At 67.3% G+C, this 14,044-nt stretch overlaps 1 protein-coding gene across 6 annotated transcripts; it reads left to right on the top strand.

Moving 5' to 3' along the window:
• Positions 1 to 638: 638 nt before the first annotated feature.
• POLRMT (RNA polymerase mitochondrial) lies at positions 639 to 13,658 on the top strand. Of its 6 annotated transcripts, none has more exons than XM_057708619.1 (22): positions 639 to 780; positions 1,194 to 1,292; positions 1,774 to 1,839; positions 3,660 to 4,279; positions 6,196 to 6,326; positions 6,418 to 6,610; positions 8,113 to 8,262; positions 8,463 to 8,627; positions 8,706 to 8,861; positions 9,070 to 9,294; positions 9,496 to 10,284; positions 10,655 to 10,777; positions 11,027 to 11,149; positions 11,390 to 11,569; positions 11,766 to 11,852; positions 11,928 to 12,041; positions 12,129 to 12,181; positions 12,291 to 12,389; positions 13,000 to 13,072; positions 13,193 to 13,284; positions 13,366 to 13,427; positions 13,523 to 13,658. In XM_057708619.1, the coding sequence occupies exons 1-22, from the start codon at positions 693 to 695 to the stop codon at positions 13,570 to 13,572; spliced, it is 3,738 nt and encodes a 1,245-aa protein (XP_057564602.1). In that variant the 5' UTR covers positions 639 to 692; the 3' UTR covers positions 13,573 to 13,658. The 6 variants fall into 6 exon arrangements, with proteins under 6 accessions (XP_057564602.1, XP_057564601.1, XP_057564604.1 ...); XM_057708618.1 differs by having other exon boundaries at positions 8,110 to 8,262; XM_057708621.1 differs by lacking the exon at positions 1,774 to 1,839.
• The last annotated feature ends 386 nt before the right edge of the window (positions 13,659 to 14,044 follow it).

The following is a 14,044-nucleotide window of genomic DNA, read 5'->3' as shown; positions in this document are numbered from 1 at the left end:
GGGTTATTTCATCCCACTTGTCACCAAAACAACTTAGAGGTGAGCCGCTCTCCCTGCCCCATTCTGCCCCTGGCCTTGGGAACTGGTGGGTAAACTGAGGCCAGAAAGAGTGAATGAGGGACATGTCCAGGAAACACAATGACCCAGGTGACCCCTGGCTTTGGGGCTTGGAGTCGGACGGATCTGGGCCTTCATTCCAGTCCCTCTGATATTCGCGCTGTGTGTCTTTGGGCAACTTGATTGACCTCTCTGAACCTCAGCTGCTTCCTCACTAAACTGTCGATAGTAATAGTTCCCTCCCCAAAGCTGTCTGTGGATCAATGAAGATCGCGGACAGGAATCTCTAAACTGCAGAACGCAGTCCTAATTATTTGGCGACTACTCCTTCAACAACAACAACAACAACAAAACGCAGGTTCCGGGTCCTCCCAAAGATGGCTTAGATTCTCCCAGTGTTGCCCAAGCAACGGCTCTGTCCCGCCCCCTCGACAGGGGAGAGCCAATCAGCGGGAGCCATGGGCGCATGCCCACCGCTCCGGGGCCCCGCTGCCTCCTGGGGCTTGTGGTTCCGCCGGCGCTCTCCACGCGCGTGGTCCCTTCGCGGCCCCCGTAGGGGTTGGAACTACAACTCCCGGCGGGCGCGGGCGGCGCAGGCGCGTTGCGGCGGCGCGGTGGTCCCGCGTGCGGGCGGCATGTCGGCGCTACGCTGGGGCCGCGGCGCGGCGGGGCTCGGGCGGGCCCTGTGGCCGGCGGGCCACCCCGGCCTCCTGGCCGAGGAAGGTAACGAGGGGGGGCGTCCCCGGGGGCGACGCCGGGACCGCTGCCCTGCCCGCCGACCCGCGGCCGTGACCTTTGGCTTCCCGGCCCCCGGGATCCAGCTGCCTCTGACCTTTGCCCTCAGGGGTTCTGGAGAACCCCGTGGCTCGAGCCCGCTGGCCCTCGCCCTCGGCCCGCTGCCCGGACAGGGCTCGGCGGCGCGCTTTGGCCTCTGACTCTGGGTTTCTCTTGGAGCCCCGTGACCCGCCGTCTGCGGTGCGGGGCTTTGAACCCCTGACCTGTCTGTGCCTTCGTTCGGGGAACCTTCCGCGCTGCCCCCCCGCGCCCCGGCTTCCTCTCCTCCTCAGCGCGGGGGGCCCCCTTCGCGGCTGTGCTGCCGGCCTCGTCCCAGCCCGCGCGCCCCGTCTCTCCCGCAGGGGCCCTCGCCGGCGTCTGGGGCCGCAGGAGCCGCTCGTCCGCCAGCCCCTGTGAGCAGGACCGCCGCAAAGACTGGGGCCACGCGGAGCTGCTGGAGGGTGAGCCTGCCCCCCGGGGCTCGCGGCCGGAAGCCAAGTCCTCCCTGTCCCCCCGCCCCGGCCGCGCCGCCCCCCGGGTCCTCGTAGTGACCCTGTGAGAAGGGGCGTCCGCCTGTAAGGTGGGGTGAGTCACGGGGTCCCGCTCGCTGGCGCAGCCCGTGCAGCACGCAGGGCGCTCCTGTGGTTCCCTCGCCCTCCCAGACCCGGCAGGGGCTCCCACGGTCCAGATGAGACACTTGAGGCCCAACCTGTGGCTGCGGAGACTGGCCCAAGGCCACACACCGCTGCCCGTGCGGAGCCGGGCTTCGAGCTGTGACTTGGCCGGGTTCGGGGGTCCTGGCTCAGCTTCCTCGGCTTGGGCGCCTGACGGGGTCTAGTCTCAGGCTTTGTCACCTGGGACGGACAGCCAGGTCCTGGCGGCCTCCAGAGTGAGTGGGGGGCATCTGTCCTTTCTCACCACCTCACTGTCCTTTTCTCCCAGATATCCACTGCCTCCTGCTTCCCCTCCTGCCACACGTCCAGTGTGTGTCCAGCAGCCAAGAGAGAGGTGGGGGAGCCTTAAAAAAAAAAAATCCCTAATTTCAGACAATTCCAGACATGCAGAAGTGAAGCCATAGGTCCCATCAGCTTCAAGAGCAACCTACCTACCTTCTTTGTTTCCTCCGTCCCACCCTCTTTTTTGGCTGCGTTGGGTCTTCGTTGCTGCACACAGGCTTTCTCTAGTTGTGGCAAGTGGGGGCTACCCTTCGTTTTGGTGTGTGGGCTTCTCATTGTGGTGGCTTCTCTTGTTGTGGAGCATGGGATCTAGGCTCGTGGACTTAAGTAGTGGTAGCTCACGGGCTCTAGAGCACAGGCTCCGTAGTTGTGGCACACCGGCTTCATTGCTCTGGGGCATGTGGAATCTTCCCAGACCAGGGATGGTACCCGTGTCCCCTGCATTGGCAGGCCGATTCTTAACCACTGCACCACCAGGGAAGTCCCACCCACCTCATTATTTAAAATCTAAGTCCAGGGTCTGGAAATCTGAACCACTTCACCTCACTCCCAGCCTTGAACCTTCCAGCTGTTTCCTCTCTCACCCATAATCTCTACACCTCCACTGAGGGCCACAGGTCCCTGTGGCCTTTGCCTGTCTCCTTGGCCTCTGGCAGCAGGAGCTTCGCACCTGCTTGTCCCCGGTCACCTCCCAGGTGGCTCGGATACGGCCACCTTGGAAGGAGACCTGTGCCCACATCCTGCTTCTGCCTTGTGTTCTGCCGGCACTTTCCTGGACAGTCTCCCACGTTCAGGACGTGTCTGCTTACTTTCGGGCCCCTGAGGTCCTGTGCTTCTGCTCCGGGCTGGCCCTCCTCTCTGGGGCTGATGTTGTAGTGATAGAGGTGCAGGCAGGAGACAGAGACCCCTTGGCCCTCACGTTTACAGATCCTGTGTTTGCAAAGTCTCCTGCCAGCTGGACTGGACTTGTCACCCCAAAGTCGATGCACACCTTCCCGCTGAGGTGGAGCCAGGAGACACTCTGTCCACAGGCATCCTTTTCAGGGTGTATCTAGTGCCACGTTTTTGCATGTTGTGCTGTTCTTGGTGGTTTTACAGTTTAAAATGGCCCCCGGTGTGGTGCTGGGGTGCTGTCTAGTTTCCTTAGCTCAAGGGGGCTGTGATGTGCCTTTTGGAGAAAATCCGTGTGTTTGACAAGCTTTGTTAAGGAGTGAGTTCTAGCAGTATTGGCCGTGAGTTCAGTGTCAGTGAATGAACAGTATACACGGAATAAGATATCTCGGGTGAAAATTCACAAAATAGGATCATGTGTGGACCCCTGGCTGGAAATGTGCCCATGGGCTCTCGGGCACTGTGTTCTCCAGCTCAGTGGCCCGAAACCCTAGAACGGAACTGCCGCAGGTCACGGGAGCTGACTGTGAAGTGGCACAGGGCAGGGCGGGCTGTGAATTGTCTGTCCGGTAATGCATGTGCAAAGGCCCTGAGGCCGTTACGGATTGCGTGGATGGGGGCATGGGGGGGGCAGGGAGGTGACGGGCCCCTCGGGTGGATTTTGAAGGCAAAGCCCTGAGGAGGTGCGGACCGGCTGAACGTGGAGGGAGAGAGTTGCAGACGACCTGCGACTCACGGCGGGGCCCCAGGAAGGACAGGGCTGCGGGGGTCGGGGAGGATGCCGAGGGGCGGGTGGTGGGCAGCACCCAGAGCTTGTTCAGGCCGTTGGGTTCCAGCAGCTCCGGCCGCTGGGTGCTGGCTGGGCGGGGCGTGTGTGCCTGAGGGTCTAGGGTCTCTGGGGTGGTGAGCAGAGACGCGGGGCTGAGGCCTCTCGCCTCCTGGACAGCGGGCTCCCCTGACGTCTCGCCCTCTGCCCCACAGTGCTCGAGGCGCGGGTGCGGCAGCTGCAGGCCGAGGGCGTGGCGGAGGTGACCGTGAAGAGGGTGCCTGTGGCTCAAGCCCCGGAGGCTGGCGGCGGCAGCGGCGGCGTGCAGCCGCCCGGGCGGGCCCAGGCGGGGGCCGAGGGGGCCGCCCCCGTGCCTAGCAGCCGCTGGGCTCAGAAGCTGGACGAGGAGCAGCGGCTGATGGAGAAGCGCAAGCAGCGGCTGCGGGGGAAGCTGCAGAAGCACGTGGAGAAGCTGGCCTGGCAGAGGCAGCTGCGCGTGGAGCCCCGCCTGCTGAGCAGGAGACTGGCGGGGCAGCTGCAGTGCTGGCAGCAGGGGGCGCCCCGGAGCCCCTGGGAGGAGCAGCTGCTCTGGCTGCTGCAGGAGGCCCCGCCCAGGCTGGGCCGCGAGGCGCCGGCCACCCCCGCGGGCAGGGGCCCCGCCTCGCGGCTGGAGGGCCCACGGCAGAGGCTCCTGTCCTTCTTTGAGTGCTGCCTGCTCACGGGCCACCTGCCCCTGGCGCACCACGTGCTGGTCACGCGGCACAGCAAGTCCCAGCACCAGCGGCTGCTCACGCTCCCCGCGTACAACACCGTCATGCGCGGCTGGGCCCGTCGGGTGAGTGGCTGCGCCCTGGGGTGCGCGGCGTCAGAGGCCGGAGCCGACTCGGGGGCACGTAGAGTCCGGCCCTTGTCTTCTAGTCGCAGGGCTCAGGCCTTTGTTCTTTTATGGTTTCACAGTTCCTTAGGCCTGTGGAGGATGAGTCACAGTGGCCTTCAGAGGAAAGTGTGAAAATGACCGGAAGGGGGGAAGACGCCCTGTCGCGGTTCAGAGCGTTGGCTTCTGGTTTTTGACCGGGGCTCTGGTGCGAGGGGTGCTGCAGGCCCGTCTCAGGGCAGCGACCTCAGCGCTTTCCATCTAGCTTGCTCCTGTCTTCGAGTTTCCTGCGCTGGGATCCTTCTCTCGGATGCGGCCTTTCACAGCTGGGCGTTTCCCTGTGGGCGCAGCCTCGGCTGCTTCCCTCTCCCATGTTTTCTCTCTTCATCTGCGATTTCTCCTCTGACCCATGGCTGCTTTGGAGAGTTGCTTAAGTGCCCTTGCGGGGAAAACGTCCCTCACACTGTCCCTCCTGTGGGTCTGCAGCCTCATCTGAGGAGCAGCAGAGAAAGCTTTAGTGCCAGGCAAACGGGAGAAACAGCCGTGTGAAGACGCAGGTGCGACTCGTGAAGGCAGGTTTGCGGCAGGGACTGCGCTGTGCTGACTTACACCCAGGATGCGTCCCAGAGCAGCCCAGTAGCGCTGGGAGGCGCCCACGGTCTCCACGGCGACAGTCGGGGGGGGGGGGGGGTGCGGGTTTCTACCTGCTTGTCTTTGCAAGAGGCGTGCTTAGTTCCAGGGGTTAGGCTGCCTTCCGGGGTTGCTGGCCTGCCGTGTCCCCCGGCAGAGGGTCCTGTTGCGGCAGCACGTTGAACAGTGAGCACAAACTCAGAGGCTTAAAGCCACACACGTGTGTTTTCTTTTAGTGGCAGAGGCCAGACGTCCGAGGTCAGGGCGTGGCCGGGCCACCTCCCTCCAGAGGCTTCAGGGGCGGGTCCTCCACACCTCTGCCAGCTCCTGGGGCCGCGCCGTCCCTTGGGCTGGGGACACGTCCCTCTGATCTCTGCCTCAGTTGTCAGCAGCCTCCTCCAGTGTGACCTCCCTCATCCTAACTGCACCCGCAGAGACCCTGTTTCCAAATAGGGCCCTTTTCTGAGGTTCCAGGTGGACGTGAGTTTTGGGGGCTCCGCACAGCCAGCCTGTGTCGGGCGGGCCTGGCCGCCACCCAAACCCGATGTGGTCCTGTTTGCGCCACGTGCTCCCCGCGGCCCACACCTCTCCCTTCCCGCTAAGCCTGGCGTTTCCCGTCTTGGGAGGAGAGAGGGCGGTAGTCCAGGCTTCAGCCCCACGTGTGTGTAAATACAGGCGAGCAGCGAGAGGCTGAAGGTTCACACGCGTGTTTCTGTGGTGGTGGCGATGGGACTGAGTGTTTGAAGGTGGGACAGATGGGCTGATTGTGGACCAGCGGCGCCCGGCAGAGCTTTCTGTGACGCTGTGGACGTGCTTCCCCAGCGCCGGCCTCCTGCTGCTGTGGAACCGAGCGTTGACCCTGAGCCAAGGGGCCGCTGTGGCCGGGACTGCTGGGCTGGGCCCCCCCGCCCTGGGCCGTGCAGACGAGCCCCTGGGACCCGGGTGCTGGCAGGTGGCCTGGGGTGGCAGCACCCCTCAGGCTGGGTATCAGACCCGGGGCCGGGTGCTGGGAATGCCTCTCCCTGAAACGGTCTGTGGTGTCTCCTGAGCCGCCAGGGGCCGGAAGAGGAACCGCAGGGAAGTGAGCAGGGAGGCCTGCGTGGAGGAAGGAGACCCAGTCTTTGGGAAACTGGGCAGAGAGCAGGCAGATGGCAGGGAGCCCCGCAGGCCGAGGTGGGGCCTCCCGCGGCACTGCCCCTCCCCGCCCCCACCCCCGCACAGGCCCTCAGCCCCCTTGGTCCCCCCAGGGCTCCTTCAAAGAGCTGGTATACGTGTTGTTCATGCTGAGAGACGCCGGCCTTGCCCCAGACCTGCTGTCCTACGCGGCTGCCCTGCAGTGCATGGGGCGCCTGGACCAGGACGCCAGCACCATCCGAAGGTGGGTGCCTGGGCGCGGGGAGCCCCGGCTGGGCGGGGGCCCGGGGCTCCCCCAGTGCCGGTGCCCAGAGCCGGGTGCGTGTGCCCCACAGGTGCCTGAAGCAGATGGCGCAGGACGGGCTGCAGCTGCAGGGGCTCTTCACGGCCGCGCCGCTGAGCACCGAGGAGCGGGCCGAGCTCCTGCGGGCCGTGCGCAAGGCCAAGCCTGCCTTCAGCCCCCCGCGGCTGCCCGTGTCCCCACCCCCGGTCAACACCTCGCTGCTGCTCCGGGAGATCTACTCCAAGGTGAGCCAGGGCCTGTGGCCTGGCACCTGCCCGGGGGGGCGGGGGGGGGTCTCTAGGCACCTCGGCCCCTCCTCTCATCTTTCCTGGTGGAGTTGGGGCGCCCCCTCCCCTCTGGCGGTGGGAGGGAGGCTGCCTCGCGGGGCCACGCTGCGCTGTCCTCGGTTTCCACGTGGAGACGCAGCTGTGGACAGCGTGGGGTGTCACAGGGCCGGCACGCCCGCCCTAGGACGGGACAGCTGACGCACGGGCGGCCGAGGGCGGGCAAGGCGCACCTGCCTCACGGGGAGAGAGCGTGATGCCTGGGTGCACGGGGTCTTTTCTCTCCACTGGGACCTCATTCTCCCATCCTACATACAGCCACTTTTTGATTTTTATTTTATTTTATATTTTTTAAAGATTTATTTATTATTTATTTATTTTTGGCTGCATTTGGTCTTTGTTGCTGCGTGTGGGCTTTCTCTAGTTGCGGCGAGCGGGGGCTACTCTTCATTGCAGTGCGAGGGCTTCTCATTGCGGTGGCTTCTCCTGTTGCGGAGCACAGGCTCTAGGCTCACGGGCTTCAGTAGTTGTGGCGCACAGGCTTAGTAGTTCTGCGGCATGTGGGATCTTCGCACATCAGGGATGGAACCCATGTCCCCTGCATTGGAAGACGGATTCTTAACCTCTGCTCCACCAGGGAAGTCTCGGTTCACCTTTTAGAGTAAAGTTCAGTATTTTTTTTTTTAGTACATTGATCTTCATCTAATTCCAGAACATTCCATCACCCCAAAAGGAAGCCCGTCCCCATCAGCAGTCACCGCGACCCCCCTCCCCAGCTCCTGACAACCAGGAACCCACTCTCTGTGTCTGTGGATCTGCCTGTTCTGAACGTTTCCCATCCGTGGAGTCACACCCTGTGTGTCCTCCTGTGTCTGCTCCTCTCCCTGAGCCTTGTGTCCTCAGGGTCCCTCCACATGGTAGCGTGTCAGGGCTTCAGCCCTTCTCAGGGCTGAGGGACGCTCCTGGGTGTAGAGGGAGCATGTCGTGTTTATCCATCACCTGTTGACGGACACGTCGGTTGTTTCTAGTCTCTGGCCATCTTGGGCTGTGCTGTGGTGGCTGCACACGAGTCTTTGTGTGGATGTACATTTTGGGTTCTCAGTGTGTCGGGTTTTGCTATCTTTAATTTCCTATTTTTGGAAAGGTCACACATTCAGTTGCAAGTTCAAAGCGAAAGCAGCAGCATCCAGGACTTGCGCTGCCTTCGTGGGCATCCTGCCCGCCGGGTGAGGCCAGGCAGATGCTTTGTTACACCAGCATTGTCATCTCACACGCTGTCCTGTGCCCTGCTCCCCCCACAGCATCTTTTCAGGAGACTTGGGAAAATGGATGTGATTCTGCCAGGGTGGGTGGGTGGGGGTCCTGGCTGCTCTTCTTGACCTCGGGTGTGAATGGAACCCTGGGGGACCCAGGTCGAATGATCAGGCACTGGGGCCTCACCAGCGCCCTGTTGCCACCAGCAGGAGCCTGCTGTGTCCTACCCGAGACTGCACTTGTCCCTGAAGGAGCTGCAGGGCCTCTTCCGACAGCAGCTCCGCATGGAGATGGCCGCCACCGTCACCGTGGAGTCCGTGGAGAAGGCGCCGCTGCTGACCAAGGAGGTCCTGCATGCGGTAAGGAGCTGGGCGCGGGAGGGGTCCCCTGGTCAGGGTCTCGGGTGGGGCTGGCTGCACGGCCTCTTCCCACCCCCTCCTCTCCCACCGAGCCGGGGCGCCAGGGGCTCATCCGCTGCCAGGCGTGGGGCCAGGGCCTCTTGGGCCGGTGGGTCGGATGGGCACGGTGGTGAGTCCTCGTGCACCCCCTCACCACCCAGAGGAAGACCCTGGTGGGCCTGCGCGCCCAGTGGAGGACGGCGCTGTGCCGGGAGCTGCAGGAGACCAGGGAGAGCGAGGCCCGCGCTGCCCAGGAAGGCCGCGCCTCGGTCTTCCCGTACCTGTGCCTGCTGCGCGACGAGGACCTCGTGGGGATGCTGCTGCAGGTGCGTGGGGCGGGGCCGCGGCCGCAGGTGTGCTCGCGGGGCCCCGGCGGAGCGGGGGCTCACGGTGCTGCCTTCCAGACCCTGCAGGCGCTGCCCTCGCAGGGAGAGTCGCTGCTCTTCCTGGCGCGTGAGCTGGGGCTGCGCATCCTGAAGAGGAAGCGGCTCAGAAACCAGGTGCAGGAGCTGGAGCAGCGCTACTCTGCGTACCTGCACCTGCTGGCCTCCGACACCCAGGTGAGGCTCGGGGAGCCCGGTGCGGAAGCCCAGGCCTTGAATGAAGGTCCCCCCCTCCCGGCCCACTTGTGGCAGCCGGCTTTGCCCCCAGACTCCACCTGAGTTTTCTCACCTAACGCTGGGATAGCCGTCAGCTCACCCCAGGGGGTGGGGGGATCTCTAGTCCTGCGCCCAGACCCTCAGCCCCGACCCACCCTCCCATTCGCAGGTGGCGGAACCCCGCCTGCCACGACAGCACTGGGAGGCACTGGGGCTGCCCGAGGCCCCCCGTGAGCCGTCCTGGCCTGTGTCCGTGCTCCTGCAGCTGGGCAAGGTGCTGGTGGAGATGCTGGTGCGCACCGTGCAGATGCCCAGCAACCTGGCGGCACCCCAGGGCCCCGGCACGCTCATCCCCGTGCTCTACCACGTCTACTCCTTCCGCAGCTGCCGCCAGGTGGGCAGCTGCGGGGACGGGCCCACGAGGAGGCTGCGTGCTTCGGGCGGTGCAGAGCCCCTGAGGCATGGCGGGGTCTCACCAGCCTCCCACGGGGGCCCCGGACCTGCTCTCAGGGTCGGGGTGTCTGAGGGGACCCCAGGGCCCCCCTGTGCTGCCTTTGGGGCAGCCCCTGACCCTCGGCGCCTGCCCCGCCCCTAGATCGGCATCCTGAAGCCGCACCCGGCCTTCACGCAGCTGCTGGAGACGGCGGCGGAGCGCACGCTGACCTTCGAGTCGACAGACGTGCCCATGCTGTGCCCGCCGCTGCCCTGGACGTCACCCCACTCGGGCGCCTTCCTGCTGAGCCCCACCAAGATGATGCGCTCGGTGGAGGGCACGCAGCAGCACCAGCTCCTGCTTGAGCGCTGCCCGCCCACTGCGCTGCACGGCGCTCTGGATGCCCTCACCCAGCTGGGCAACTGCGCCTGGAGGGTCAACGGGCGCGTGCTGGACCTGGTGCTGGCGCTCTTCACCGACAAGGGCTGCCCGCGCCTGGGGGTGCCGGCCCCCCCCTCCCAGGCCTCCCAGCCGCCCGAGGGCCGCCTGCTGCCCAGCGCCCTGCCCGCCAACAAGGCCGAGCTGCGGCGGGAGCTGGCCCGGCGCCTGAAGGTGGTGCGGGAGATGCGGAGCCTGCGTGCCGATGCGCTGTACCGCCTGTCGCTGGCCCAGCACCTGCGGCACCGCGTCTTCTGGCTGCCGCACAACATGGACTTCCGCGGCCGGACCTACCCCTGCTCGCCGCACTTCAACCACCTGGGCAGCGACCTGGCCCGCGCGCTGCTGGAGTTTGCCCAGGGCCGCCCACTGGGCCCCCACGGCCTCGACTGGCTCAAGATCCACCTGGTCAACCTCACAGGGCTCAAGAAGCGCGCGTCGCTGCAGACACGCCGGGACTATGCGGACACGCTGATGGAGGACATCCTGGACTCGGCGGACCAGCCCATGACGGTGGGCGGGGCCGGGCCCTGACTCCTCATCCCTCTGCATCTGGCTGTGCCCGCCGCTCTGTGCCCACCTCGGGTCCCTGCAGGCACCCCCGCCCCCGTTGCTTCCCAGGCGCCCTCTGCCGTCGTGCCCTCTGCCCTGGGCCGTCAGCAGCGCTGCCGCCTCCCAAGCACAGCAGCCCTGCCTCTGGGCTGGCCCCTCCCCGGCGCGTCGCTCCTGTCCTCTCCCCGCTGTCCAGGGCCTCCCTGTGTCCTCACGCTGCCTGGGCCCACCCAGCTCCCGCCATGTCCAGGCAGCCCCCCCAGACTGGCTGGGACCCTTCCAGGCCTGGAGACCCCGGGCCTGGCCTCACGCTGGCCGCTGCCTCCCGCAGGGCCGGAAGTGGTGGATGCGGGCTGACGAGCCCTGGCAGGCCCTGGCCTGCTGCATGGAGGTCGCTCAGGCGGTGCGCGCACCCGACCCCGCTGCCTACGTCTCCCACTTCCCAGTTCACCAGGTGAGCTGGGGGACCCTGGTGTGGAGTCCCGGGCTGAGGTGCCATGGGCCAGCACGGGCATCCCGGCCCCGTGCGCGCTCCACCCTGCACCTGCTGGCGTGCCCGCCTGGGCGGCTTTGCGCCTCGGTTCCCCCGTGGGGGTAACGCCCACCTGTCCGTGTGGGGGTCCAGGGAGCTCGTGCTGCGTCAGAGCCAGGGAAGCCTGGCGCTCCGGCTCCCACCGCAGGCGTTCCCTCCCACCTCGCCCAGGACGGCTCCTGTAACGGCCTGCAGCACTACGCCGCCCTGGGCCGTGACAGCGTGGGGGCCGCCTCCGTCAACCTGCTGCCCTCGGAGCTTCCCCAGGATGTGTACAGCGAGGTGGCTGTGCAGGTGGGTGCCGCGGCCCCCCCCCCCCCGCCCCGCCCCTGTGGCCCTCCAGGGTCTGTCACTGAGACCCTTGGGCGATGGGGACCCCAAAGCCTCCGCGGCCAACCGTCACGTGACGGGCCGTCAGGCAAGGTTTCCAGGGGCAGGTGTCAGAGGGCGGGCGGTGAGGTCCACGGGAGAAGACGGAGCCCCCGGGTGGGGGAGCCCTGGGGTGGGTGGGGTCCTGCCACTGACCCCCCGCAGGTGGAGGAGTTCCGCAAGCAGGACGCCGAGCAGGGTGTGCGGGTGGCCCAGGTGCTGGAGGGCTTCATCAGCCGCAAGGTGGTCAAGCAGACGGTGATGACCGTGGTGTACGGTGTCACCCGCTATGGGGGCCGCCTGCAGATCGAGAAGCGCCTCCGGGAGCTGCACGACTTCCCCCAGGTGTGCGGACCGCGACCCCGGGTGCAGCAGGCCGTCCCGACAGAGGGGCTTGTCTACGCCCACCGTGGGGTCCCCCAGAGGGGCCCATGGGAGCGAGCCCAGCCCGCTCCGTGTGCAGGGTCCCTGGCCCAGGGCCGTCGGGGGGTCGTGGAGGGAACCTGGGCTGTGCCCATCCCCTCCCCCCGCTGTTCCCCAGGAGTTCGTGTGGGAGGCCTCTTACTACCTCGTGTGCCAGGTGTTCAACAGCCTGCAGGAGATGTTCTCGGGCACCCGGTCTATCCAGGTGAGGCCTCGTGTCCCCCCCTCCCGGCCCAGCCGCGGCTCCCCGGCCGCCTGAGCCCGGCGCCTGTCCCCACAGCGCTGGCTGACCGAGAGCGCCCGGCTCATCTCCCACACGGGCTCCGCCGTGGAGTGGGTCACGCCCCTGGGTATCCCCGTCGTCCAGCCCTACCACCGCGACTCCAAGGTCATGGTACGTGCAGCCCCGCCCCCACCGCACCCCTCCCGCCGCGCCGGGCAGGACTCACGCCCCCTGCCCCCCCCCCTCGCGCCCCTGCAGATCAAAGGCGGCCTCCAGAGCCTCACCTTCAGCAGCAGCGCGGACACCAGCCAGTGAGTGCGGGGGGGTGGGCAGGGCCGGGGCGCCTGGGCTGAGAGGCTGCCTGGGCCGGGCGGGGCGGGCAGAGGCTCTGGAGTCGCCCACCTCATCCCCCGCCCCCAGGAAGCCCAACACGCTGAAGCAGAAGAACGGCTTCCCGCCCAACTTCATCCACTCGCTGGACTCCACACACATGATGCTGACGGCCCTGCACTGCTACAGGTGCGCCGGGCCCGGCCCCGCCTGGGTGCCGCCCGCCGGGACAGGGGCGGGGTGGACGGAGCCCTCCAGTGGGCTGGGGTCGCAGGCTGTGCCCCGGGAGGGGTCGGGGCGCGGCGTGTGGAGCGGCAGGGGCCGGCGGAGGCCTGTGGTGTCTCCCGAGCCCCCGGGAGGCGACGGGGAGGTGCTGACGGCTGGTGGAAGCTGCGGCGGGTGTGGGGCCGGGGCTGCGCTGAGCCGATTCCCGTGGGAGTTGTGTTCCTGACCCCCCCCCCCCCGGTGGCTCGGGGACCCCGGGTGGAGCCCGGTGGTGGGAGGGGGCCCAGCATCAGCCGCCCCTCCGGCGGGCTGAGACTCCGTGGGGCGGCAGACTTCTCTCTAGGAGGAGGCCTTGTCACCTGCCTGCGGGGGGCGGGGGGGTTACGGACAGACGTGTGGCCCACGGACAGCGGCTGGAGTGCGCGGGGGTGGGGGGGGTGGGCGTCCCCCCCCCAGCTGAGCGGCGGGGCGGGGCTCGAGGCGAGCTGGGCCTGCGCTGGGAGGTGGGGGTTGTGGACTGCGGGCAGGGGACCTGGAGTCGCGGCCTCTCCAGGGACGCCCCTGACTCCTGCAGGAAGGGCCTGACCTTCGTCTCCGTGCACGACTGCTTCTGGACGCACGCGGCGGACGTCGCCGTCATGAACCAGGTGCAGCCCCGCCCCCACTGGAGCGGACGGCCCCCACCTCGTCCCCGCCTGACCGGGGAGGCCCCGTGTCCCGCCCCTTGGGCCTGGTTCCCGGCCGCTGACACCCCCCGCCCCCGCCAGGTCTGCCGCGAGCAGTTCGTCCGTCTGCACAGCCAGCCTATCCTCCACGACCTGTCCAGGTTCCTGATGAAGCGCTTCTGCTCCGAGGCGAGGTGAGGCCCCCGCCCCGCGCCTCCGCGGCCGCTCCCCGCCCAGGCCTCCCAGCCTCACCCCCGCCCCGCCTCTGCCTTCAGGACCTCCAAGAGCGTCTGGGTCTCCAGGCTGATGGACACGCTGCTGTCGGTGCCCAAGACAGGTGGGGCCCGGGCGGGACGGCCCCTGCCGCGGGCGGGCGGGCGGGGGTCGCTGCCTTGCGCGGGCGCGCCCACAGCCCCGCTCTGCGCCCCGCAGGGACCTTCGACCTGGAGCAGGTGAAGCGCTCCACCTACTTCTTCAGCTGACGGCCGCGCCGCCCGTGCCCTGCTGTGAATAAACCTCTGTCGCCTCGCGGGGCTGCGGCCTCGGGGAGGGCGTTCCGAGCAATCACACGTGGCAGGCCGGGCGCCAGTGCTGTCGTTTATTGCGCGGAATGGGGGTGCGGGGGCTCGTGGGCGCGGGGGGCGTTGCTGCCTCGGCTCCGCAGTACATTCAGCGCGACCGCGGGGACCCCAGGCCTCGGGGCGCCGGAGGGAGCGGGGCGTGCGCGCTCCGGGGGTCCCCGCGGAGGCGCGTGGACAGGGAGCGGGCTGGTTATTGCGTGAGCGCGACGGGGGCAGCGGGAAGCCGGCGGGCCCAGTAGTGCACTTGAAAACCGATGCCCGTCGGAGGGCGGGCGGGCTCCACGGCCCCCTCCCCTCGCCCCGGCCGGCCCGTCCGTCCCCGCTTCACAGTTTGGGGAACTGAGGCACCGAGGTGAAGGGAGCCCCCGCGGCC

This window comes from Hippopotamus amphibius, chromosome 15, assembly GCF_030028045.1.
Source record: "Hippopotamus amphibius kiboko isolate mHipAmp2 chromosome 15, mHipAmp2.hap2, whole genome shotgun sequence".
Taxonomy (NCBI): Eukaryota; Metazoa; Chordata; class Mammalia; order Artiodactyla; family Hippopotamidae; genus Hippopotamus; species Hippopotamus amphibius.
This window is presented reverse-complemented; position numbering and strand designations above follow the sequence as displayed.